General features: G+C 46.3%; 3 protein-coding genes across 7 annotated transcripts in view; 1 reads left to right on the forward strand and 2 right to left on the reverse strand.

The window, feature by feature from the left end:
• Nucleotides 1-1,509: 1,509 nt before the first annotated feature.
• stoml3a (stomatin (EPB72)-like 3a) lies at nt 1,510-5,188 on the reverse strand. Of its 4 annotated transcripts, XM_086125410.1 has the most exons (8): nt 4,565-5,188; nt 4,440-4,498; nt 4,167-4,270; nt 3,977-4,049; nt 3,806-3,888; nt 3,145-3,348; nt 2,747-2,881; nt 1,510-2,087 (listed from the first exon to the last, which is right to left on the reverse strand). In XM_086125410.1, the coding sequence occupies exons 2-8, from the start codon at nt 4,486-4,488 to the stop codon at nt 1,896-1,898; spliced, it is 840 nt and encodes a 279-aa protein (XP_085981536.1). In that variant the 5' UTR covers nt 4,489-4,498; nt 4,565-5,188; the 3' UTR covers nt 1,510-1,895. The 4 variants fall into 4 exon arrangements, with proteins under 4 accessions (XP_085981536.1, XP_085981534.1, XP_085981537.1 ...); XM_086125408.1 differs by having other exon boundaries at nt 4,440-5,188; XM_086125411.1 differs by having other exon boundaries at nt 3,265-3,348; nt 4,167-5,188.
• Nucleotides 5,189-5,335: 147 nt separating this feature from the next.
• On the reverse strand, nt 5,336-9,642 carry slc25a15a (solute carrier family 25 member 15a). Of its 2 annotated transcripts, XM_086125405.1 has the most exons (8): nt 9,356-9,642; nt 9,101-9,180; nt 7,819-7,865; nt 7,616-7,753; nt 6,538-6,678; nt 6,276-6,448; nt 6,033-6,191; nt 5,336-5,962 (listed from the first exon to the last, which is right to left on the reverse strand). In XM_086125405.1, exons 1-8 carry the CDS (start codon nt 9,438-9,440, stop codon nt 5,841-5,843), a joined length of 945 nt encoding a protein of 314 aa, XP_085981531.1. In that variant the 5' UTR covers nt 9,441-9,642; the 3' UTR covers nt 5,336-5,840. The 2 variants fall into 2 exon arrangements, with proteins under 2 accessions (XP_085981531.1, XP_085981532.1); XM_086125406.1 differs by having other exon boundaries at nt 7,616-7,865; nt 9,356-9,639.
• Nucleotides 9,643-11,081: 1,439 nt separating this feature from the next.
• foxo1a (forkhead box O1 a) overlaps nt 11,082-27,383 on the forward strand; it is a 28,308-nt gene continuing 12,006 nt past the window's right edge. Inside the window, exon 1 of the mRNA XM_086125004.1 lies at nt 11,082-12,451. Coding sequence (XP_085981130.1) covers nt 11,861-12,451 — 591 coding nt within the window. The 5' untranslated portion in view covers nt 11,082-11,860. The remainder of the gene's footprint in view (nt 12,452-27,383) is intronic.

The following is a 27,383-nucleotide window of genomic DNA, read 5'->3' on the forward strand; positions in this document are numbered from 1 at the left end:
GTGCTCTCGATTCTTTTTTTTTTTTATTTTAAGACAGGCAGGAACTTGAACAAAGGACACGCTGACATTGTCCATTTTGCCTTCATTTGTCACCCCAACGCGACAGACGACGGGCGTACTGAATGATGCAAGCTTTGCCGTCCGTTTTCTTCCACCAGCAGCCTCCTCCAAGGACCAAATTTTGCTTTTTAACGAAGCATTAGGAACAATGGAGGGCGAACCGGGCAGCTTCCATCTGGCGGCACCTTGGTGCCAAGGAACCATTGAAGTGAGTTGAAGAGCTTCATTTCTCTTGCCGCCATCATGCGGCATCAATTTCAGTACCGTAAAACCCCTTCAGTTTACCCACGGATTCGGCGCGCATTGAGTCCGACTCACTTGGACCCGAATAAGGGCCAACGGGATAGAAAATGAATGGCGCGATGGGTTGCCTTGCTCAAGGGCCGTATCGCCCGTGTCACCCACGGGAATCAAACCAGGGATCCTTCAGTCGCGGTCCACATTCTCATGTCCACAGGAACACGGGTATTTGTAATGTTTTGTTGCATTTTGACCTGAGAAACCGTCGCCCAAAGTGACAAAGCCAAGAAATGTGTGCTGCTAACCGCAGAACGGCAAATGGAACATAGTATCTTTCTCCGTCCTGGAGACTAATATTGAACGGGCATAAACCTGGAATGTAGGCAGCCAAATTGGCTGTTTTGTCCTTTTGTTCAGAGAAAAAAAATATTTTAAAATAATATTGGCTTCAAAATTTCAAAAAGTACGCAAGCAAGAAATTTAAAAGCTTTTCTTTCCCCTTCAATTTTTTTCCACAGTCATTTTGTATCAAATAATTTGAATGAATATTTTAAAGAATGACTATATGAAAATAGATTAGAGACTTTTATCCATTACAATAGGGTTGTAGACTTTGGGGGGGGGGGGGGAAGAAATGATATACTGTATCAAAAAAGAAAAAAATGTTTGGTTTTGAGCAGCTTTGTGCGCCAAAGATATATGAGGACCACGCTGAAAAGAGAGAGAGGAGAAAAAACATAAATACGATGAAAATGGTTGAAATTGGACCAGAAAATTTCTTTTTTTTTAAAGTTGGAATTTTGCAAGAGTAACACTGCAAAAGTATTAGAAAAAAATTTGCTTTTTTGAAACAAGTCGTAATATAGAATTGATGATTGTCCCTTTCTCGGCGTGGTCCGAATAATCTTGCGAAAGCTCCTCGTCCGTCATCACTGACAGCCTCGATTTGTTTCCGTCTTTGTTTACATTTCCTAGGATTGTATTGAAGGATTTGTCGCGTGGAAAGCATGTCTCCGTGCATTTTATTTAATTTTTTTGTGATTTATATTTCTTCGTTCAAACACGCCATGTGTCTTTGTCGTTTTCTTTGGTCGTCCAGCCAAACTGTGAAGTGTGAGCTTGGCAGTTTGCGACGTTGCGTGTTGTCGCCACTGTTACACGTTTTGCTCTTTGTACTCCAGTATTAAATCACAACGGGAAACGACCAAGTCTGGATAAACCTTTTAATACACATTCATTTATATTTTCTAAACTATCAAATACATAAAACACTGCATCACATCAATTCAAAGCCCGGCTAGCGTATAAATATGCCTCCTCGCGGGTAATATAAGCGCATGCTTCAAAAGTGCTTTGATTGTCTGTTCAAAGTTTTCGAATTTGAAAAGCCATCAAGGTGCTATTTTACGCACTTATGTTGTCATTTAGGAGACCCTTAAATGCTTACATTTTCATCAGGATACGCAGGCTCGTAAACTTCGGGCGTGTTAAGGAAGACCCCGAAAGAGCCAATTTGTTTTTCAAAAGAAGAAGAAACCCCGCCTGGTGCTCAATCAAGGGCCCCCGTTTAACCTTGCCTGAAACGGCCAAGTGCCTCACTTCCTCGTCATGAAGCTCTGCAGCAGGTCGATGGGAAGCGGGAAGACGATGGTGGAGTTCTTCTCGGCGGCGATGCTGTTGAGCGTCTGCAGGTAGCGCAGCTGCAGGGCGGACGGAGCCTCGGCGATAACCAGCGAGGCCTCCTTCAGGGCGCGCGACGCCTTCATCTCGCCCTCGGCGGCGATGATCTGACACGGGGGAGAGACCTCGTTTGCTCACTGCGTCATTTTGTTTTAGGCGGAAGAAGCGGGATCGCAACCCTACGAGATCTATTCTTTTATTCGCTGGGAAACTGTTGCTTTTTGTGCTTAGGCAAATTTAAGTAAGTAGAGCTTTGGTGCCATCTGGAGGCCATGCATCTATGCTTGAACTGAGGAAATAAGTTTCATCCATAGCTTTGGCAAATTGAAAAGAAAGTTCTGTGCTGCAATTTCGTGGCATCTATTGCCAATTTCAAACCTTTTCTGTGTTAGTTGCGGCAAGGCTGAAGCAGCCCTTTCGACCGCTAAATGCTAATATGGGCACTAAACGCTAACAGAACTCATGAGTCAAAAAATAAAAACAGTTGGCAGATCATTTTCGTCTAAAGTGTGAATGAAGACAATTCTTAGAAGGCCTTTGCTCTTGTCAGAATGTGCCAGATGGATTGTTTGATGGATCATAATCAGGGTTTTGAGTGATTTTGACGGCTAGCAAGCTAATGTAGCCTACTGGATTTTAGAGCCTAGAATCAAGTCATTTATTTTCTGTTACGAAAAAAAACCCCTAAAATCAAAACGAATAATGCGTCCCTTTCGTTGGCCAGTTGCAAATGGAAAGAATGAGCGACACGGGGCTTCTCGCCCACCTTGGCCCGGGCCTCCCGACTGGCCTCCGCCTCGGCCGCCATGGCTCTCTGCAGCTGCTGCGGTAACTTGACGTCTTTGATCTCCACCCGTTCCACCTTGATGCCCCACGCATCCGTGGCTTCGTCCAAGGATTCCTGACAACCGAGTTCATGTCAGTGCACCGTCGCAATCGCTAAGATCAACTTTGAGAAATAACGACTAAATACGACGACTGCCTTTTCCTCAAAAAGAAAAAGCAATCACGTCAACCAGACGAGCTGATCTATGGATATTTATTCATCGATGAGCGTAATTAATTGTCACGTCGACTCTTTCGACTTCAGTTTAGTGGTGGGTGTTAAAACCGCTGGTTTGACTGTTAGCTAAGTCTGACTTTTGCCGGTTTCTGCGACAGAACCTGCATGCTGAGCGAGATGCCCTCCCTGTCGGACAGCAGCTCGGCCAGGTTCTTGGTGCCCAGCGCGTTCCTGAGGGTGGTCTGCGCCAGCAAGCGTGTGGACGAATGCGCGTTGCTCACGTTGGCCACCGACGAGATGGGACACTGGATGCGGAAGTAGACCACGCCGTCCACGCACACCGTCACAGAGTCCTTCGTCAGGATCTAACCGGGTAACAACGACAAATGCTTGAACAAATGCAATCATGCCTTGAACGTTTATTGGCTAAAATAACCTGCAGCGATACGGTACTTAAACCATCTGTCCAATCCCAGGCAAAAACAAACAGGTGCGGCACTTGAAAAGAAACAAACCCTTCATGCATCAATGAGGTTCTAGCTGTGACAAGGAAATAATGGCATTCTCTTACTCCTCTTGAACCGTAGCGCCTGAAGTTTAGCATCATAGCGTCGCTGTATCGGTGATTATCGTACAACAGTTTTGCATCATCACAATGTCGGAGAATCAAGTATCGTAGTATTTCAGCGTCACCGTATCGCCGATTCCGATATGATCGTATCACTATATCACAGTGCCGCCAAATGCGAGTATCACGGAATCGTAGCCACACCGTATCGAGCTCGTAACATCCGAGTCTCCCATCATTCCAAATTGTGATACCTCTTGAGGCGGGATGTCAAAGGACACGGTCCTCAGGTCGACTTTCACAAAGTTATCCGTGCAGGGGATAACAAAGAAAAGCCCTGCGATGAAAAACAAAGACATCTCACATGATTGTCATGCGAAACGTTCCGGAACTCCGGGACTTGATGGGTGGCTCGTGAGTCATACCGGGGCCTTTGGCTTTCCTGTCCATGATTCGACCCAGCCTGAAGATGACGGCTCGTTCGTACTCTTTCACTATCTGCATGTCGAGAGGAGTTGGATCAGTTTAGGTGATATTTCCAAGGACCCCCCCCCCCCTCACCCACCATAATCCTGGAGATCCCAATGCCTTACATTGAGCAACAATGGTGCATACCTTGACACACATAAAGATTGTAAGCGGGAAGGTGACCCCGATGAAGAGGAGCGATATGATCACCAAAATCCAGCCGAAGCATCCCAGCCGGGTTGAGGTTTTATCTGCGGAGGAACACAAGAAAACACCCGGCTGGCTTCTATTGACACACAAAGATCCTTTGCCATGTTGACGCAACCGCTCATGCTTAGCTACCGTCGCTAATGGCGCCAGCATTGTCCGAACGGTGTCATTTCACAAAGAAACAACCCCAAAAAAAAATCAAATCATCACCTTCAACAATGTCCGTGGAGTTGATCTCAAGTTTACCCTGCGTCACCATGTCGGCCGTGCTGGACGTCGTGGAGATCATTAGAGAGCGGGGATACCTTTTGTTTGGGTGTGCGTGCGCGTGGTACCTGAGGGGCAGGGCCTGTGGCGATGAGGGGCCCGTCCTCGCGGGTGCCAACGGCTCCACGACGACGGGGCACGTCTTTGACTGCGACACCTGCTGAGTCCTGAATAATCAATGCGTGACGTGCAACTCGACACTCGGGGCAGGCGCACGGGCGCTCGCCTCTCTCTGGTAACGTGAGCCTTTCGGACACGATCCAATGAATAAACTACCGCAGAAGAATACTCAACTGTTCACTCAAATAATCGTTTTCTTTTCTTTTTTTTTTTTAACCTGTTCTTGGTTAATTACCGTTTTTACAAAAGCCAAAGCCATTTCTAATTTTAATGCAGTGCTTTGGCGCCATCTTGAGGTATTTTGGTGCCAAGGATGTTGAAGTGAAGAGAACAATCTTAGCCTACTCTAACATTTTTTTTTAATTGGTTAACCAGAGTTTGACAATGGGCTCAACAGTTCAAGGCTTTAATATCCGCATGTGAACAGATAATCACGGTGACTTTCTTCTTTTGGTCCTCCGATGGCAAAACACACATTTTTCATTTTGTCGTAAGCCTATGACAACCATTTGGAGCATGACGTCCGGTTGAGGGACGACCACAAATACGGTCTGTAATTAAAACAGAGACTACAGTGTATCGTGCTTATAATAAAGACAAAAACAGGGGGTTGTTGCAAAAGTCTGCACACCCTCTGATCTGCCCACTAGAACAGCTGAACTTTATTTCGGCACTCTTAGGATTGAAGGTGTAGCGCACAATGAAAAGCAGGAGAAAAGTTTGATTCCATTATTTAATGCCATTTTGATTAATATTTGACTTCAACACCCGGCATTGAAAAATAGCGCGGAACAGTATAAATTGCTGAGCCCCACAATACCAAAACTAAATGAGGTAGCTCTCACTAACTCACCTCCCAGAATGACATTTGTACATCACGACATACTCCAGCCACAACAACAATTATTGCTGCATTCAGATACGAGCGACATTCCGTTTGTCAAGGCAGATTTTTGGTCAAGCTACTGGATCTTGCGGGAGCATGATCAAAATTTGACCAGTTGCGGCGTTTTCGCCAGGATTTCATTCAAAATCATGACCAAACAAATCCTGCTAATTCGTACTCAAAGATGCTGTGCGCATTTTCTCTTCACAGTATTGGCACTTTTAAAAGTATCACATAAAACCCAAAACAAATCGACCCTTTTCGTGAAGTTTGGAGGCACACCATTACAAAACTTGTTCTGCCGGCGGAAAAGGTCGACAATAAAACCGCGGCGGACATCAGGCGCCCACTGCCTCCATCATGAACTTTCGAGTGAACTCGTAGGCCAAGAAGAGGGCGCCGTTGGCCGGGAAGGTGCGTATCATGGTGGGTGCGAGGCCCGAGTAAAGAGCCCTGAATCCTGCAAGACACCTCATTTGCAGAAAGCTGATGCCACGCCGTGCCCCCAAAAGGCTCGTTTCAAACCTTACCCTCGTTGCGCAGGATCCCCGTGAAGGTCTTCAGGAAGCCTTCTTGCCTCCCGGCTAAGGAGTACACCTGGATCCTGGACTTCACACAGTCGATGGGATAGATCAAGAGCCAAAGGCAAGCGCCGCCGAATCCGCCGCTGAACATGAGCGGAAGAATGCCTGCAAAAGGTCTCACGGCTGAGCTTCCGAAGCAGCTGACCCAAAACAAGTCAATTCAGAGACGTGTGTTGCAGTGTAACCCACCGATGCCCTCCTTGTCGGTACCCATGTAGCGCGCAAAGGTGGAGCGGCTGAGTTCGTAGCCGCCAAAGAAGCAGAAGTAGCCTGGAAACTCCCTCACCATGGTGGACGTCAGACCTTGGTAGAAGCCCAGTGGACCGTTTGTCTCCATCACCGACTTCACCACCGTCCAAACTCTGAGAACAGGTCGTCACAAAAAAGGCAACGCTTCCAGTCGGGACTGGAACCGAAGAACTTTCAGATGCCCGCCACCCGCGACGCAAACCTTTTCTGTCCTGTGGCGATCTTGCCGGAGGCTTCCATCTCGTACATGGCCTGCAGGCGACATTTGACCAGCTCGGTAGGGCAAAGCACCAGCGACGAGAAGATGGAGGCCAGGGACCCGGAGAAGGCCTTCTGAACATCGCTGCTCGGTGCAAAGGAGCCAATTCAATGACACTTTTGGGACGGCAAAAGTAGCCACATACCTCGTCTCGTAACTGACCCACCTACTGTAGCAGGTACGGATACTTTATCGAGCTCGAATGGAATTCGGATATCGCCCTGCCTACCGAGCTACCAAAACAACTAAGAATAGTGACTTGCTACCGACCAAACAACCAACCTATCAATCACGTCACTGATCAACCAACCTCGAGCTAACCAAAATACCCAAGTACCCACCAACTGACCACTAACAAACAAAGGAACGCCATCTCTGCCGTTGAAACTACGTATCTACGGATCAACCGAAGCATCGGATCCCCCCCCCCCCCCCGCCTACCTACTTAGCTAGCGGTTGCCCAAGCTATTGACCTGCCTACCGACCAGCTTATCAGTTTGTCAATTTACGACCAACCGGTAGCTTTCCTGGCTAACTGTAGAATCTCCCCATCGAGGATCCAATTCACCAACGTCGCGACGTACCAAAACAACCGACCCACCAACATCGACTGCCTCATAAGATCCAAATGCGCTACCTACCTAACAACAGGTTGAACAACCTACCAACAAAGCTACTAAGCAACCTACCTACATACCTTGCTACCTAACAGCCAACCTACTCCACACACGAACGAGTTTGCGGATGACTTCACTGCCTATGAACGTGTAGAACTACAGATCGAACGAAACATCTGCTCTACCGATCCAATATCCAACTAACCTACCGACCGAAGCAACCTACTTAAAACATAAAACACTTTGTGCCTGCATAGTACCTACCTTGCTACCGCACAACCAACCTCCATCACCCGCCAACTGGTTCGCAGATGATCTCGTTGCCGCAAAATTTACGTAACGACCAAACAACCGAATGTACAAACATCCGAATACACTTGGCAAATGTAGAGTAAAAGCCGCACCTGAGTTCATCTACGCTGGCCAAGGAGCGGACCAGGTCCTGGCAGAACCCGTAGCTCACAAAGAGCACCGAGTTCTCGCAGATGTTGGCTACCAGAGCCGGGGTGGTGCCCTTGTAGAGGCCGCGCACCCCCACTTGTCTGAAGGTGGACACCAAGCAGTGAGTGAATCCTCGGTACATGGTGGGAAATGTCTGCATCTTCACCTTGGTGGTGTCCAGTGGCTGCCCGCTGAGAACGCAAGCCGTGCCGCCTGTGACGCCGCAAATACAACGTGAGCATTCAAAGGCGTCGTTAGTGTTTGGGGGCAACGCATTTTTATACAAACCCCAATTCCAATGAAGTTGGGGCGTCTGCGTTGTTATATTTTGCACTTCATCGTGCGCTGTGCATTTTCATTGGGAGGAAGGTCGAGACAGCTGGCAGGCCAGTCTAGTACTCCATTTCGAAGAAGTAACAGATTATCATTGTAAAATCATTGTATTCTGTTTTGATTTTCCTTTCATACAATGTCCCACCTTCACTTGAATTGGGGTTTGTATTTGTTCAGATGATAGCGCTGAAACCTTTTTTCTACACACATGCATTAGGCTTTGAAGTGTGACCTTGAGTGCCCTAAATTATGATTTTTTTTCTTTCTTTTAGGTTTCGAGCTATCACTTGGACTATTTTTCCCATTCAGATGTGCCACCGCTCGAGTGAAGCGATTTATAAAAGGAGATATTCAGGTAAGGTCATGAACTCACATGTGGGCAAGGAGAGCCGCAGTTGACAAACCGACAAACTCGCAAATACAAAATGAGAACACTCACAAGGAGCTGCTTTAGGCCACATCTCACACTGAGGTGCCTACACGCACTTTAACTGACTGCTGCTGCCGTCACTCACCAGCCCCCCCCCCCACCCCCCAAAGGCCACACATCCAGGAGACAAATATTGCGGCACAAACAGTAATTCAAATTGTATTATTGTATTGCTATTGTTCTGCAGTGTAATGGTATCTCATTTTAAAGTTTTTTTTTTTTAAGTGCTCTTGGCAAGAGTCGGATTAATGGATTCATGGCATATTAATTGAGTTGAATGGTGAAAATGATGTTTTTTTTAAACATGAGTACATTTTATTACAAGCTTGGTCACGGAATGAATTAAACGAACAAGTCAAAGGACTGCAGTATTTGTGAAGAGATTTGGCTCACATGAGCCACAACTCATGACCTCATGATATTCTCTGAAATATGACAGGTGTGCTGCTCTTTAGTCCTGCTTGCACAATTCACTGAGTCACGTGATAGCGTTAGCTCGCCGTCATCTGAACTGCACTTCAGCATAATGAGCAATTCTATTCGTTTCCATTCAGGCTTGCCAAGAACGGGGCAGCAGCGAGCGGGAAAGCGGCGTGTCGAAGCGCCACTAACATGCATTGGGAACAGGAGACAATCCAAGTGTGTTGCAAATATTTGGGGGATTTCTGTTTTGACGTGAACTTGCCTGCTGCTCCTGCTGTGAAGTCAATGATGGCCTGGAGAATGGGATGTGGAGCCATGTTGCATCAGCATGTGCTGGAAACCCTGCAAAAGGTCAAATGTAATTTTGGTCCTTTTATCAAGCTCTCTCTCTCTCTCTCTCTATTTATCCATCCATCCATCTATCTATCTATCTATCTATCCATGCAAAAAGCAAACAAAGAAAGCGCGCAGTAACCTTGTAATAAATTCAGTTATAAAGCTTTCACTTCCTGCTCACCCGTATGAGGATCCAAAGTGTCTGGTAGACACGGCCACTCCCAGCCAACTAAAATTAACGACTCCCCTGCAGGAAGTTGTTGCATGGAGGCGCAAGTTAAGCAAAGTCGTCTGTTCAGTTTGGATGCGTGCAAAGCCGAGGGCGAAGCTGAAAATTCCAGAAAATAAAAAAACGCCAGACGCTGAAGCGGAAGTAACGTCCCTCCTGGTATTTAAAAAAAAAAAAAAAACGACTTAATGCTGTGAAATGTAATGAATTTATAAGGAACTGACATCCTTCACACACACAGGCAAATGTCGAGATTTCTTTGACATTGAATTTGCAATGCGGAAGAGACGCCAGAGATGGTGCATTTGGGTGTCATAGCGCCTAAACGCCACTAAACGGCAGTAGAGTCCTTCGCAGTGAACGTTTTAAAGAGTCCACAAGTAAAGTGACGAGCCACCAGACTTGTTGCTTTTTACCAGTACCAACATTTAATTCATCCCGATGACATGACTCGTGAATAATGATGAACGGATAAACTGAAAATAGTTACGGGAAACCAAGGGTCCAGGTTGCAAAAATAATGGGTCAAGAGCCGAACAGAGTATCCAGACGGCGAGCGGCCAAATGATGCGTGGTTGGATTTGGCAGTCAAATATGTCGAAGAAAAATTAAAAGTCGACAATGAACATACAGTACATTCTGTAAAATTGTTAAAATAAATAGTCATGAATAAATGTTGCGCAATCAGAGGCGTTTGTGGTTGCATCATGCATGAAGCATCATGCAGAATTAGCGTAACATCAGGAGAAAACCTGCCACTTTACATCGAATTTGGTAAAAGGACAAAACTATATTTAATAAATATATATACACACATATGTATTGGGGGTGGGGGGGGGGGGGGGGGAATCCTGACTGGCCTGGAGGTTTTTGTCAATTACAAATTTGGAAAAATGTCCGAGTCGTAGAACATATGTTCGAGAAATTTCAAATTTGTGTGTAAAACCTGGAGAGACCTTCTACGTCATTCAAATGAACGGGTTGAATGTCAGGTTTCCACAGAGTTTGCTGATGATCTGATCATTTCAATCAGGTGTGTTGCGACAGGGAGACTTGGAAAACATGCAGGACAGCGGCCCTCCAGGACCTGACTTTGACACCCCTGTTCTATGTCATCAGGTGCAAAAAGCTTTTCCGCTGCCACTCAAAATTATTGATCAAGAATGTGACTACTTTCGCCATCCATTCAGAATACATGACAAACGTAACATCTTTTAAGCTAGCATCAGAGCTAGCGGTGATGGCGGGGAACGTAAAAATGTCGCCGAGTCAACTAAATTGTCAAATGTGGTTAATTACTATTTTTGTCTGTGTATTTCATTTCCTGTGACACTAGTGGACCACGTAAAAACCAAACTTGGATTTGGTCGTTTTGGCGGGTGCAGTACCACTACCAAAAATAAGACAAGGAACTGAAGAAGCAGGCTAAATGGTTAAAATTATGATTTTAACTTTCTTCTTTCTTAGTTTGAAGTGTTAAGTATCAGACAAAAACAAAAAAAAGATGTTACCTGAGGTAAATTGTTCAGAAATCTACTATGCAACAGGCAAATAAATTAAACAATAGACATGGAAAATGAACATGTTCATTGAGGGACAGGCTAATTAACTAGACTTTTCTGTTGCACAGGTTAACAAGTTATGCTCTGTGGGAAATGATCAAATGTCACTAATCTGGTTTTCTTTAGCTAGCAATAACTCGAGTGACAAGCTGACCAATGATCTGGCATTCGATGGGAATAGGTCCAAACAAGTAACATCTATTTTTTGTGACATTTTGTTCGGTGCTGTGCTTTGTTGTTGGGTTGGTTTTTTTTTTTTTGCTTGTTTCTTTGTTTTTTAAAATCAAATGCCTAACATGTACCTGAGCTCAATTTAGGCTGGAAGGACTACAGATGTGACGAAAGGGTTTTGAAAAGTTTTCGACCACAAAGGTTGCCATTGAAATATGTAAACACGACAGGAATTCATTGTTGGGAACAACCTTTGGATGCCCTTTCATGTTTACGAGGCCAAAGAATGAAAACAGGTCCTCTTTTCCTTTTTTGTTTTTGGGCCCTCCCCGTGAAAAGCCCTTGGATGTCACTGATTGGCGCGAAACAGCTGTCAATCAAGAATGGGCGTGGCCATGTGCCAAACACCACTTCCAGTAAAAGTGCTCACATGCTGCACAGCTCGCAGAGTCAACTTGCTGCGACGAACATTGACGAGCCAGGACGCTGCGCACTTTCACGCTCGTCTATTTTTTTATGCCTCCACGCTCTTTGGACACTTTTTTCCGCCTTTGATTTCGTCCAACTGCCATGGGATGTAACTTCTAAAGTTAAGTGACTTTCTGTGGAGCTCACGAGTTTCCCGGACGTTTATCTCGCGTTTTTATTTTTGTTGAATTTTTATTTTGCCACCATCACCATCATCGAGGGGGTAACACCCCATCCCATCACCCTTTCGACCACCATGGCGGAAGCGGCCCAGCAACAGCCACACCTGGTGGACATAGACCCGGATTTCGAGCCGCTGGCCAGACCCCGCTCGTGTACTTGGCCCTTGCCCCGGCCGGAGTTCGTCACCCCGGGCGACTCCAACACCTCGTCGCCGGTGCCGTCCATCAAGCAGGAGCCCGCCGGCAACGAGTACATCAGCAACCTCAGCCTACTGGAGGAGAACGAGGACCTGTGCGCCGACTTCCAGTGTCAGGAGACGTGCGTCCACCAACATCCCACCCCCCGGCCGCAGCATCAGCATCACCCCAACCCCAACCCCGCGCTCCAGCAGCATCCCCATCCGCAGCAGCAGCAGGTGCCCCTGCTCTCTTCCCCGGTGGCCACCTCGCCGTCGTCGTCGGCCGCCGCCGTCGCTGCCCAGAGGAAGAGCAGCTCGTCCCGGCGCAACGCCTGGGGGAATATGTCGTACGCGGACCTCATCACCAAAGCCATCGAGAGCTCCCCGGAGAACAGACTCACCCTGTCTCAGATCTACGACTGGATGGTGAAGAGTGTGCCTTATTTCAAAGATAAGGGAGATAGCAACAGTTCTGCCGGGTGGAAGGTAAGTTGTCGTCGTCGTCTTTGTTGTTTGAGTGTGATGGACAAATGGTTTTCACTGTAGTCCCCCAAGGTTGTTTTTTTCCAGCAAGTGCATTAAAAACAACATCTTCGCTCTACAAAGTGCCATCATAACCAACAACGTAAACATGCAGCAGTAAAAATTATATCTATTTTTCTCATTAGAATGTATACTTTGAACAATGCACTTTTATGTAGGAAACCAAAACATTGTTCTTAAATAAGGACTCGCTGTTGTCCATTAGAGTTAGTCAGTCTTGTAGATAAATAAACATTTGAAAACAGTTTGGAAAAATTATTGCGAATGGACTCCCCTCCAAAGTTAAATACAACTAAACTGTCCTGTAATCAACAAATGTCCTCAATTAAAAGAAGAAAAAAGGTTTACGCCACTATAACATGATGCCCAAATTTGCACATTTCATGAAGTGATTCTTTCCCGTAACACGAGTTTGTTAAGATTAAAATTGTCCGAATTCTCGCAAAGTCATCCCCTCTCCGATTTCTGTTGTCGTCCATAAAAGCACACAGATTCTTTTTGTGCTTTTTCGAAATAAGACATTTGCAACCATTTCCAACCTCGCTTTCACTTTGGAAAACTACAATCGACTTTTTTTGCCAATTTTCTGACCGACGTTACACACCAAACCCGAATCTTAATGAATGCACATTTGTGCATTTTCTGCACTGCCGATTTAAAACAATGTCCTGTTTTTCTATAAAGGGTTGCAATGTCGAGGATGTTTTTATGAGCTTATTCATCGATTAATCGACATATCAATTGATTCAACAAATAAGCGTTAGTCGCAGCCCTTGTACCTGCAATTATATTGAACGCCTGGTAATCCATTTCTCGGTAGCCTTAATTCCTCAGTTTGGGTCGTTTTTACTCCTTGTATCAAAAATTTGATTCATCGTGCTAGGTCCAAATCCCGAAGTCACTGTGCTGGGTATCAATAAGCCATTATTGGCTTGGTCCGGTTTGGACCCAGCACTGGGTTAGCTATTCCACCCAATTGGGGTTACTTTTAACCCAGCAGTTTTAGGAGTGGACAAAAAAAAAAAAAAAAAAGGCAAAAAAGGGCAAAGAAAAGCAAAATCCACGTCCTTCGGTTGCGTTTGACTTTTCAAGTTGTTTTGTCATTGCCCTCCTTCATTCAGGACAGTCATCTGACTTGTCTCGGCTCCCTTTGATTTACAAAGTCCGCTGACTCGACTGGGGCCCCGCGTCGTGGCGTCGCACGATGGCAACACGTGATTCTCGTCTCGACTAATTCACGCAAAGTTAATGAAGGCGGATGAAAAGGAACCCGTGAGTTCAGACTTCATGGGATGCTGAGGACGGCCTAGGGGGGAGGCGGCGAGGTCTTGGCCGGGACTCTCTTCGATGTGGCGTGACTAGCATCCGCCTTTGGAGCGGCTTGAATGGTGTCTGGCGATAAATTGATGGCGAGAGATTCATCTGCGATTCATCACAGCCGTGCCCCCCCCCCCCTCCCCCCGACCTTGGCGGATTTTGAAACGCGCCGAGGTGACCCCTGCGCGTCATTAATGAGGCGGAATTCAGCAGCGTGCACACACACATGCTGTTCGCCATTCATCCGTTTGACCTGGCTGTTTACAAAAGCTCCCGACTAATGAAGGGCTGTCGGGTTGCGTCCCGTCAATCAGATTAGGCCAATAGGAAAAAAAAAAAAAAAAAACAACAACCTTGCTTGCTGTGACCAAAACCTAAAAAGGAGATTTCCAGGTGCACTCAAAAGGAAAAAAAGTTTTTTTTAATTGGTGATTGTACAAATAACATACAGTGTCGCGACCAGGGAGCTGCTTTTCAAAATATATTAGAGATAATCATAATAATAAAAAATGTTGAAGGAATTCATTTCTACCATGATTCAAGAGCTCAGAATCAGTCTGGCTGCACCTCGATCAAATCCACCAAAATCTCCTGATGCCACCTGCACCGCAACTTAGACCTGCTTTCACCTGGTCTCACATCAATTCTACTTTCCGTCACGAAACTGTGAAGCGCGCTGGGGGCGTGTAATAGAAAACACCCGCCATCCGCCAAAACACCCCGCATGGCGCATCGTGCGACGTCTACGAAAAAAGAGCCCCGTGTGTCCCAAGAAAATGTGGTGAATCTGTGGTTTTATTTTGAAGGTCTGACATTTGACGGAATGCCTTACACAGATGTTGCCGAGCGGATCAGGAGGGTTGTTGCTTTCGAGTTGTTTCACACTTGCACTGTGCAATGCACCTTGCTGTGCGTTGAACCCTTTATACATAGCTGACGAATGCGCATCGATTCTGGGGAATGGGGGCCCAAGTCACGCGATTTCTGTCTGTACAAACACCAAAACCAAATGATGGGGGGGAAAAAAAATCCTTGAAAATCAAAAAAAAAAAAAAAAAAAAAAAGTAGTGAATGAAAAAAAAATGTTGGTTTAGTTCTATCGGACTTGTGAGTAATGTGTGGGAATTCAATCTGCGAAGCCACCTCTGCGACCATTCAATGGGCGTGCAGCAGATATTGCTGCCATATTTTGTTTTTGTTATGTTACCCCGTGACGGGGTTGTTGTCGTTGTAAGTCCAGTCTTCATTTACTCTGCCGTTCCCACCGCGTTGCCTCACACCTGCCGAGTGTGCAGAGTGAGTCATCGAGCCGCACGCATCGACATGAACTTTGACCCCCCAGCGGCAGCTCCAACGTCTTGAATTGAATTCGTCATGGGAGAGCAATCAATGGGGTTTTGTAATCTAATCACATCATAACAGTGACTAAAACGAAGAAAGCGAAGCGTTCAGAATGGTGTCGACGATGCTCTTTTAGACCAACCGGGATCTTTGCTTCGTGGCGGCAGGACTGGCCTACCTCTCCCATGGCCACTTCGGTGTGAATGAGCTTTTGTGCGAGTGTGTCAGCTGAATGTGTGAAACCACGAGCCACTGAAAAAGGGATGTGACTTCGTTTAGCTAACGTCTACAAATCCTTACATTTGAGCCACAAAAATATATCCACATAAAGCCTCCGGTGGCTGGAAGATATACCACTGTCATCACGGGGCTTTTTCGCAATTGGAGGCCCCAGCCACTAGCTAGCTTGCAAGCTAACGGTCTTCCGGCGCTACACTCAGCCAAAAGACGGGCCGCGGATTCGTCTGCGGCATCACTTCCTCACTTGAGGATTTAAACAACGACACCGAGTTGTTGTGGGACTTGTGGCGTCCAGGAAAGATGCATTTTCAAGGTGCAGGCGTAGCTATCTCGATACCGGCATGCTAGTAAAAAAGGGGCAGAGTGCTAATTATCATTGTTACGCTGGATAACCACTGATTCAAATAAATGTGTTCAAGTTCTCAGAGTGCGTCGTGGACTCCGTTAAATGAAGAGAGGATTGTTGAATATGAAATTGTGATGGGTAGTTGGTTGCAAAGGAACATGGTGCTAATTTGATGTTAGCTACCTTGGCCATTTTGTGTTATAGATTCTATAAATCACTTGATGTCATGAAGAATCTCGCTGAGGTCAGATCGGTGTCACTTTACGGCGCCGTTGACATCATTCATAAAATGGTCCGGTTGTGCTCGACACGTCTCTGCCGTCTTAAGAGGTTACTACGGTGCACGGTGAGACAGAGACTCCATTACAATTAGACACAGTGGATCATTTACAGCAGTGCTCCCCAAGCGCTTCTTGCACCACCGACCTTTTTCACGCCATTCCATATTCTAATTGACTGACAGCAACAAATAAAAACCAATGAATTAAATTCAACGCGCCATCATGCTGAATGTAGTTGTAATGAGTCTGAGCCCTGCACCTGTTTTCTATTCAACAAACGGGTACCATCTTGGACTAATCAGAGATGATGACACACAAAGTGTGTTGCTTATGTTCTGTCTACTCCGGAATTTTGTTTTGGTCACTATTATTGCTGAAAGTCCTACTTCACAAAGAAAGGATTTTGGAAAAGGAAGCAAGTTTTGAGGGCTCCATTGCCTAATTTGCAAGCACGTCGATACATATTACGCAAAGCGGGCTTTTTTTTGGGGGGGGGGGGAGGATTGCTGACGTTGTCTTTTCAATGCAGCTTTGTATTTCTTGGAAGTTCTTCTGTCTCATCAATTGGCCGTCACCCTTTTTGAAGAAGCTCTCCAGACACGCTTGTCTTTTGTCTGTGTTTGCTATCTTGTGGTGTGGGCTAACATTTTATGAGCACACCATGTGACTAAGATTAGCACTTTGACATGTGAGGAGAGTGTGGCTGCGAAATTACGGGAATTTAGAAAATGTGTGGTTGGTTTTTAATATACAGTAGTTATAGGTGAAAAAGATATTTTAGCATACTCCTGACCAAAAAAAAAAAAAAAAAAAATTCAGGTAAGTTATGGTGGTACCTTTACTTACAAACGCCCCAACATACACACTTTTTGAGTTACTAGGGGTTATTTGGTTGATTTTTTTTTTCTGTATTTTGCGCAGCCAAAGTTTGAGGTACAAGCAGTCTTTGGGTATGTTGCGGATGTAGTGCAGTGAAAAAAAATGTGTCCCTTTAGCTATACTGTAATGCCCCCGGCACGTGGACAAAGGAGAATTGTGTGTTTTACACAGATGTCTGCTCATGACAAAACAATATCCACAATTTTCATTTAATTCCCATCATTTGCATGAAAGATTTGTAAATTTGTAGTATTTTTCAAATTCTCCCATCATAACCTCCCTTGGAAAATTATTGGAAATTTCCCACCCCCCGTTGCGACCCAAGTAGAACAGCAATGGCGGATGCACCTGATGTTTCAAAATAAAACTCAGACTAATGCCCAACAAAACATTTTTAGACTAGTTTTCTCGATGTTACACCAGTCTGTTACGAAATGGCCCACGGACTGGCGCCGGTCCGGTGGTCTGGAAACGCTGATTCACAGTCCGCCTGAGCATCACGGTGATAGACACCTCCTTTGCGCCTCTTTATTTTCATGGACGCTTCTCCATTCAGGGAAGCGTCATTGTGGCGGCTCGACGAGGGGGGCGCTCGGCCTCCGCCAAGGGGCTCGCCGTAGACGGTGCGAAAGTGTGGGAAAAGCAGCGTGCCATTCACAGCGGCGGCGGGGGTGATGGCGGGGCCTCCCGCGCCTCCACACAGGGGGGCTATCACACATTGTTTACTCGGTTTACTCGCGGAGGGGACGGCGCGATTGCGTCTGGCGTAAAGTGACACCGCGCTTTTGATTAGGATTGTTGCTTTTTTGTTCTGTGAAGTAGACGTGGTAGCACAGTGAAACAATGATTGGCACGTCTGACTGACATTTCTTCATTGAAGGCTGAGTTCTATGTAGTTCGGAGTGTGAGCGCGGATGGTTGTTGGTCTATGTGTGCCTTGCGATTGGCTGGCAACCAGTTCAGGGTGTCCCCTGCCTACTGCCCGAAGACAGCTGGGATAGGATCCAGCACCCGCCGCGACCCTTGTGTGGATAAGCGGATCTGAAAATGGATAGATGTATGGATGTTTTTAGCTAGTTTTTGTCTCCTGATTTTGCTGAGTAAATTTTGCTTTTTGTGACCTACGGGACCTTTCCTCAATTAATCTCAGACACGTTTTTAGCATTTTTTGATCTGTTTGTGCCATTTGACATCAAATGAAGATTTAGACGGCTGTTAGCTTGTCACTGTTAGCTAGCTAATCTGCTTGTCATTTGAGTTTAGTTGAGATATTTGAAAGGTACTGTTGTAAGACTTGGAAATAGTGCAAATATCTAAGGAGTTGAATAGTGTGGAAGTGACTGTGACTTGTTTGATTTCGTAGGTTTCTGACTTTCCATTCGCTGAAGTCTTCAATTGTTTCAACTAGCAGAGACAAATTCCTTTTGTGTTTTGCCCAATAAAGATGATTGAATGGACTCTCAGCCAGTATCGCCCAAAATTTTTGTGAAGAAAAGACTTGAATTTGGATCATCCGTGGTGGTTGTTGAGCCTTTTGGAGTCCCTTTTGTTTGAGTAGTTAAACAAGAGAAGCACCGGATGCGGAGCTAGGCTGCCTTATGCTCAGCATTTGTCATCACAAGGAAGAGTGTCAACTTTTTGTGAACAAAGGAGTTTAATGTGGATCTTCTGTGGCTGTTCTTGAGTTGCTCTGTTTGTGGTGTTCGACAGGAACGAACACAGAGTGAAGACGTTGGTTATGTTTGCTGCTAGCGTTAGCTGGCGGCTGGCTTAGCATCTTTATGCTTGTTGCTCGTTATCAAAAGGTAGCATGTGTTTACGTGTGTTATGTCGTGACCGCTCCTGATGCTCTGTCGTCAGTGAAGGTGCTTCATTAATGTCATCATGTGTAGATGAGCTCTTACTTTGTATTTTTCAATCCAAGTTGTCAACAAATCTGAATCACCACTTCCACTCGTTCCCCACTACGCCAGCCAGCCAAGAGCTTCTCCGCCGGCGCCGCTTTTGGCGGCCGAGCTCGAGCGAGACGAGATCGCCCGCCAACTGAGTCACGACGACGGACAGTTGTGCCAGGTGCGACCCGCTCACAGGAGCTCTTCTGGCTGGACGTCGGCCCGGGCAGGAAGTGGAATGAACGCATGTCGCAAAAAAAAAAAAAAAAAATGGCACAACCCTGCGCAGGCCTGTTTTCTTTCTCGTGTCACGTGTTGGTTTCCGAGGTGACAAATGTAATCACACTCTGTATTTCAGAAGAAGTTCAGATACTTGAGTAAAAATAGAGACCGGTAAAAGGAGATTTCAGTAAAAAATACATTTTTATATTCAATTATATAATTGACAAAACTCATTTGGATAACTTGACACAACAAGAATACTGCACACAAAAGTGGTTTCCTTCTTTTTTTTTTAAAATAAGAGCTCATACTGTATAGAAAGAAAACCATGTCATGCCTTATCGTTTTTTTAAACGCAGGGTTATCTCGTATTAGCTCCACTTTGAGGCTATCAAAACTTGCTCCCATGGCTTTGTCAACCCTGTCAGCTGGCGAACAAAAATACTTAATTATCCAGTGACAACTGACCAAAAACAATAATTTTGAACAATTAGCTTGGAGGTGTTACGCATACGCACACATGCACGCAACTTGGCTGTTCTTTCTCAGTGTTTGCTGCATCGCCTGTGTCACTGCGCAAATATTTACCGCGCTTTGATGTCCGTGCGTAGATCGATACGGCCGCGGCGTTCCCTCTGTACACGACGCACTCCCGACCCGGCATTCCTCACTCCACTTGCAGTAAACACTCCCTCCCACGCCTCAAAACAAACTGGAGACAAACATGGCGGTCCGAGCTGGTTCACGGCCCGCCGGTCGTTAGCGCGCACCCACTGACTTCACTCGGTCATGCGTTGGTTCGGCGAGTGTCGGAATCGCACACACACAAAAAAAAAAAAAAAAAGAGGTCAGGGATGTTTGTCACAAGTGCTAAATTTGATTTAGTTTAGCTTATATGAATCAAGGTTCTGTTCACATTTGGTACAGCAATGGAATCAAATGCAAAAATCAAACATCGACTTAATTGTTGTGTCAATAGGAACGGATTTAATCACACTGAAAATGAAACCACGACGTTCTCAAGCTAGACGCTGAGCTAGCTGCTCTGTCTTTTTAGCACGTGGCTAAAGAGGCCTGGCGCATACCGAACCCGAAGGAACTCTACGGAAAGAGAATAACAATAAGAACACCACTCAGCCCAGTATGTGCTTGAAGTCAGGTGGAATCGGTTACACTTCCTTGCCACTCTTATGGGGACAAAGGAAACGGACGGGTGCCATTTTGAGAGTCAAAGTTTTCTAAATGTAGAAAAATAAAACAGTGACTGGACTCATTAAAATCAATTCATTGATTGAGGAGCATTGCAAACGTTTTGAGTCTTCAATCTTGAAGCTACCGATTGCGAAGCTGACGTGCTCATAACTACACCGCCGTCCTGCCCAACCAGTGAAGCCAACATTTCTCTGCTTCCCACCAATGCCAGCTTTAACCCAAGAATGAAGGCATTCTAGTCTCCAGCGCAAAGCTGATTTGGTCATCGGCAATCCGAAACAAGCTCATAGTCTGAATGTGTATTAGTGGGACGCTCGGGCGGGGGCGGGGGGGGGGGGGGGGGGGGGGGGTAGCAGGGATTGGATGGAACAGCAGTGCTCCTGTTTCTCCCGCTTCAGCACACACATGCACTCACACACACTCACATAGACTCACGTCACCCCTGAAAGCGGTGGAGGAGTCCAAGCTTGGCACGGCCCCAGGACAGAAGGGGCAGCTGTGTTTCTCAGGCGAGGAGCTGGAGCAGCACAGCCCATTTCCCGCCTCGGCCGCCTGACTTTGCCATGCCTTGTCCATTCCATACCAATGGCGGACCACACTTTGTGCCACGACCCGCCCGTCCCCCCCCCCCCCCTCCCCCAGGCCCGCCACCGCCACCTTTGTCCCACCGTATGTAGAGTGGAAGGAGAAAATGAAGGGGCAGCAGTTGAGACTGTTTGCCACTTGTTCGGAGTTGCATAAGAAGACGTTTACTGGAATCAAGGCGCCGCAGGCCAAAGTCTGGTGCCACTGGTTAGTCAGCGGAACTATGAGGCACTGTGTGAGAGGTGGAGTGTGTGCACGGGTGTGTTTGCGTGCGCGCGTGCGTGCGAGCGAGTGCATAACCTGGGCCTCATAATTAAAGCCCCGCTGCTGGCAGATGCACAGACACGATGGCAGACAGACACCCGGCCGACACGGGGAACATTCCAACACATCTTTCTTTCCTCGTCCAACCCCCCCCCCCCTTTTTTTTCCGCTTCTTTGTGGCTTCATATTCTTGCCTTTGCTTTGCTTCTGCTTCCTCACCTTTGAAATCATTCTGATCACAAGCATCAACTTGATTCTGGCTCTCATTCTGATGACCGTAGTCTAATTTGAGTTGACAATTTTTACTAATCTCCTTCTGAAAGCCATGAATGAAACAAATTTTAATTGCTCATAAACAATATTTAGGATACATTTTTTTGGCTGGTGGCGGGCAGCACTATGACCAAGTGGTCAGCATGTCAACCTCAACGTTTTGAGGTTTGGCTTTCAAATCTTGGCTCCAACCTTCCTGTTCTTCCTGTGCTTAAGTGGGATTCATTTCTCCAAGTAATCCGACTTCCTCCCACATTCTAAAAACACGCATGTTAGCATGTGTGGCAGTTTGTTCATATGCGCCCTCTCATTGACTGTCAACCCATATAGAGTGTACCTATATTCTGAGCGTCACGACACTTGAAACACTCGCTAACACTGACGCAGAGTTTGAAGGCATTAAACAAGTACCAGTGCATACTTGGGAGTCCATTTTAATAAATGTAGTAGTCTTTTAACTGAAAGATTACCATTTAATTTATGACATGGGCTTCTCAGTTTCTCTAGCTAGGAGAATGCCCCAAATGCTAGCTAGCTAGCTAGACAGATGCTAGACAGACCAGCATCTGTCTGGCTAGCTAGCCAGACAGTCAGACAGACAGATAGAACGTCATTTTGAGATTTTTAGTCTTAGTCAGATCCGGTACATTTGTACTGTAAGAATGCTAGTTGGATGCTAAATGTCTTTTTTTCTCAGTACAAAATTCTGCTATCTTTCAATTTCTCACCAAGAAATTAACATCAAGTGCCGGTCCGACAGGAAAGTCTATGTCTGCCATTGCAGTATGATGACAGCTGAGGAGTTCATTCATTCTCATAATGCGTATGAAATGCGACACAGCTGACTGACAAACACCATCATGGTGGTCGCCGTGATGTCACCACCCCCGTCTTTCGGGATTGAACAACAAGCAAAAATGAGAATGAATCCTGCTGGCGATTTCACAACCTTCCCGCTGGAGTTCCCTCTCCCAAACACTCTCACCGTCAGGAAGCAAAGTTCAGATAGAGAATGGAGGAGACAGGAAATCAGCTCGGGGGGAGCCAAGGATTTCTGTCTTTACGTCGTTTGGCTAAAATACAAACAAATGTGAATAAATGCGTTAGCCTGAGCTTATACCAGGGGACTTTGGCCTGAACTGGTTGCCAGCCAAATGCAGGACAGACTAAGAACATAGTGGCCCAACCTTTGTTGACCAAAAACAATTCTTCCGTAGCGACGCCAAGTGCTTGCTGCGAGCTATTTGAGTTTATTGCCACTCCCAGTTGAAGCTTATGTAAAACTAATCACGATACGCGTTGTGTGTTCAACCAAACGACATTGACTTTGTTTGGCGAAAGTGTGTTAGCTTAATGCTAAAACACACTGTAAAATGCCATCAACGTGTTAGCAACGATGGGCCGTTATCACAACCCTTTGAACAACTTACATTTGAGTACGTGCGGCGGCAGCACACGCAAACAGAGCACACACCGATACTCACGGGCATATATTCTTTATCATCGTAGGAAAACAACTACAGCACTATTATTGCATCTTATGAGAAGGTCTTTGTCTGTCTGTATTTCATCGTCAAATCCATGTGTGGGGAAATCTGCGTGGAGTACAGCAGCCTTTGTTGCCCATTGAATTATTATGAGACACAATTTTTCTTCATAGGTCAAGGTACCACCGTATTTCCGATTTTCTTCATCTTAAAACCAACCCTAAAAGTTCCTCAATCTGAAACATGCGATGGCCACTGATGGGATTTTTGTTCCCCTTTTAAAAATGAGTTTTACGGTCCAGAGTGGAGTCCAGCGCTTGTTAAAACTGTTTACAAATGCTAGCGGCTAGCTCTGCGTGCTTGATGCTTTCATTCTCGTGGAAAGGGTCCAGGAAACTTCCCTGCAAAGTGACTCTTTAAATCGGCCAACCTGCGTTTTCCATCCGGCGCTCGCGAGCGGTGCGGCTCACGACCTGCCAAACGTGTAAAATCATTCCGCCGTCGCAGCATCCAGTCGGCGCTCCGTTACAAAATAGCGCCCGTACTCAGGTAAACATCCATTTGGAAATGAGTCACATTGTTTTCCCCGAGCGAAGCTTTGGTCGCGAAGCACATGAGCGCATGTTTTGGTGCCGGCTGTGGCCAGAGCCGTGGCGTAATACGATGCTGGAATTTTGACTCGTCATAGAGGAAGAGCCCTTGCGTGGTTCTCAGATCACGTTTGTTCGCGCATGGGAATCACTGCCTCCCGTCAGCGCCCGCTCGTGCGCGTACGAATGTGTGGCGGCAAACACACAGGGAGCAGAGTTCCACTTTAACGGGACCGCCAACTGCCAAGGGCCTCAAAACCACAGGCATTAGCCAGACTCGCATTGTTGTTCCACTCCCGCCCTGAAGCGATTACACTTGGAGCCTGTCAGACTGGGCCAGCGTTTAGCGCACACGCAATCCTTCGTGCTTACCGGCGATTGATTGGAGGCGTGTGTTGCGTCGTCACGAGCCAAACAGTGGAGCCTCTGCCAAGGAACAATTCAGCTCTCAACAACCCAGTTTGTAGCGGTAAATCATGATCTGGCTTGTGTCGGGATGCCGCTTTGTAAATAGCTTGACATGGTAGCGGCGTGACACAGTAACCTGCTGGGGAATTTAATCAAGATGAAAAAAAAAGAAAGCCACATGGTAAACAAATCTCGTAGTTGATGTCCTTCCTTGACATGTGGCTCTTCTTTGTCCCAAATTCCATTCTCGTTGGTTTAAATGTTTGAAAATGGCGGATCTTCAACCCAGCCTAGCTTGCGCGCCATAATCACAGAGGTTCAGTGGATGCCGGGCACATATTCAGAAATAGGCTTTGTGATGTCATTACACTCTTGATGGATGGGCAGGCGCCCCACAGATGTCGTACGCAAACAATTAAAAAGTCACTCTCGCCCAATGTATCCCCTTCCATGTCAACTTTTCGACCAAGTCACTCTCACAGTGTCTGAGGAATTCGCGTCCCAATTTTTTTCCTCCCTGCGACACTGCAGCTCGCATGCCGTAGCTGACAGGAAGTGCGTGCGCGTGGTGTTGCCTCTTCACGGGCCGTGATGTCACCACAACTCCGGAAGCAACATGTGACAACAGATTCTTCTTCCTCTTCGCTTCATTTTTTTAAAAAATTGCGTTCTTCCTCTTTGCTATTATTGTCCCATGAAGTCATTAGGACCAAAGTGTTGCGTTTCTTTTGACTGAGGGTGTATTTGCTGCAAGTGTTTCACTCGTTGTGTGGACCCGTGGAGGTCATTCACCGCCATTGACAGCTACTGCAGCACAAAACAGATGCACTTTGGTCACATTTTTAAAAATTGAGGTGTACACATTTTCAGAAAGGGCAAACAAAAATGTACAGATTAGATGTCATCAATGTTTGGCGAAGGGATATCACTTTAAAAATCAGGAGGTAATAGCAAATTTTTTTGCTAGCCTGTCAACGGAAACTACCCGTTGACTGCTAGCAATCAGCTAGCGATGTTTCTAAAACAAAGTCGATGTGGTATTGGAATATTCAGTGCGTATAGTGATTTTTGTTGTCTCTATAGTTTGGCCGTAAATTCCAGCCGCGGTGTTGAAATCCCAATTAACTTTTGATGAATTGTCAAGCCCGAGGGCCACTGAATATGATTTTACTCTCGACCTTAGTTACAGTCAGCGCTAATGTATCCCACGGGGTTCATTACTGAACCCCAAGGGAAACGTCTGTACTTTTTCTGAAGACAAAAAGCAACAGGTCTGTTCCCAAGCTATAAAAGTGTCAAGGGTCCATAAGCGCAGCCTTTGGGACACGACCTCACAATCCTGACATTCAAAAACTGTTTTTATTTTTGGGGGGGGTTAGTTGGTTGCCTTACTGAAGAGATGCGTGATTTGAAAGCTTCCCTGTCGTTCTTCTTATATTCGATTGAATGAAGTCCTCCCACGTTGGCTCTGTTTGTTTTCTGATGTGTCACCATCATTTCCATCTCATAATGAGTCTATGAGAGGAAAATCTGGGCTGCTGTTAAAAAAAAAAAAAAGTGGGGGCTGGGGGGGGGTGAGTAATGGCTTCACTCCATCTTGTTCACGCTCGCTAATTTTAGAGGCGGCAAACGGCTAAGTGCTTTACATTGAAGAGTGCACGTGTTGCACTTTCCCCTGAAGCTTTCATTGAATATCTGCTGTGAAATCGGCGTATATTTCCGAGCTGCAAGACGCTTTTTAAATGGCTGCAGCCTTTTCGGAGCCGCATTTAATAGAAAACAGCTCAGGCGACGTGGGCGGCCATTTTAGCGTTTGATTTTCTGTCTTTCTCATCATTCACTCAACCCCGCCCCCTCCCCGAGCACCAAGTTTTTGGTGGCCTTGCTGGCTGTCACCGAGACAAACCGCACTGCTGTAGCTCATTAAAGGGGCGATTGGCCTGAATTCTGGAGAGGCTGTCACAGAAAACCGAAAATGTTTTATTTGTTGTTGTTGTTGTTAGCATTGCCTACATAAACAACAGTGAAGCGATTCTTATTCACATCCGACTTGAGGGAGCCAAAGCCACCACCTGCATAAAATCGTTGACCGGGATGTCGAACTGTGCAAAATTTTACAGTGGCTCAGTAGGTTTATTTTAATTCAGCGTAGCACATTTGTTCACTCCACTTCAGGATTGACGTTAATAATCCATTTCTCGTTTGTTTTTCACAATTTATTCTGATACGATTTATCTTTCATGTACAATCTGCAGCTTTGGCGCCATCTTGTGGCATTTTAGGGTGTTACAAAACAACAACAAATACAGCAAATAGATGAGGAGCTTTGGCCGTATTTGAATTGAGAACCCCCTCGGCAGTCCCTTTTTCTCTTTTGATTTATTGATGGAGGAATCGTGCGATTGAACCAGTTGGGGGATGCCCCCCCCCCCCGCCCCATCTCTCCACAGTGTGGGTCTGGCCGATGGACACGGGCATCCCTCGGTGGCCCGCACACTGCATCTTTATCTGGGGCCAGGCGAGAGCAGCGGCCCGGCCCAGTCGGGCGAGCCGTCGGAGGCGAAAAATAACCTCCTGCTCCACAGATGCCGCTCTGTGCATTGACAGACTCGCAATTGTGTCGCATATAGCGGCACATGCACATATTTTAGCTAGCACAACGCGGTCCCTGTCTGTGCGCACATGAGCCGCACGCCGTGCGCGACTGAGTCAGGAAAGCACTTAGGCGCTGCCGCCAAGGGCGAAAAACATGAAAACGGCAACTCGGGAATGGCGCCGTATTTTGCCGGGAAAGAATGGAGTCGAGAACACGTCGTGCACGACACCTCAAACCCGCGAGAGCGCAACCGTCTTGTTTGATAAACGAGAATTCCGGCAGTCGTATGCCCTTAGTGTATGACGAGCAGCAAAAACTGTTCAGTCCGTGATCTTCGGAGCAGTCGCCTTTTTTTTGCTGGCGTTGCCACATCGTTTTTGTTCGGATCCAAAATGTCGGAGATGACCACCTTACAGTATTGCGACTCCAGTGAAACCCAAACACTTTCTCCTGGCTTCCGGTTTTTAGTCTGAACTGTAGACATTACATTGAGGGGCGGACCGGCCCCCGAAATCAGGATCATCATGAAGGCCTGCTATTTACGGCAACAAAAGGCGCACTAAACCAAACAAGGATTGAAATCCTTTAGCGACAACGCGACGCTGGATTCTGGTTAAGGTAAGCCATTTTCAACTAAAAGGGAAAACCTTCGCGTAGATTACAGGCGGAAGTTTCAAATCCAACCGGAACTCTTTTGCCGCTGTTCGCCACGATTACAAAACGATTATTTTGGCTCGACTACATTCAGTCAATTTCCCCCCAAAATAGCACTTGTACTCCGGAGCGACTTATGTTTCGTTTTTCTTTTCTCGCTCATGATGCATTTCTTGGCTGGTGCGACTTTTGTCATTTTTGCGACTTTATCGTCACAAAAAAACAAAACGGTCGTTCTGCGTGCCACTCTTCGCCACTGGCAGAGAATCCGGCTCATATCTTTTCTTA

The sequence above is a fragment of the Hippocampus guttulatus genome, chromosome 12 (genome assembly GCF_054856545.1).
Source record: "Hippocampus guttulatus isolate MCC_2025c chromosome 12, RoL_Hgut_1.0, whole genome shotgun sequence".
In the NCBI taxonomy this organism is placed as follows: domain Eukaryota; kingdom Metazoa; phylum Chordata; class Actinopteri; order Syngnathiformes; family Syngnathidae; genus Hippocampus; species Hippocampus guttulatus.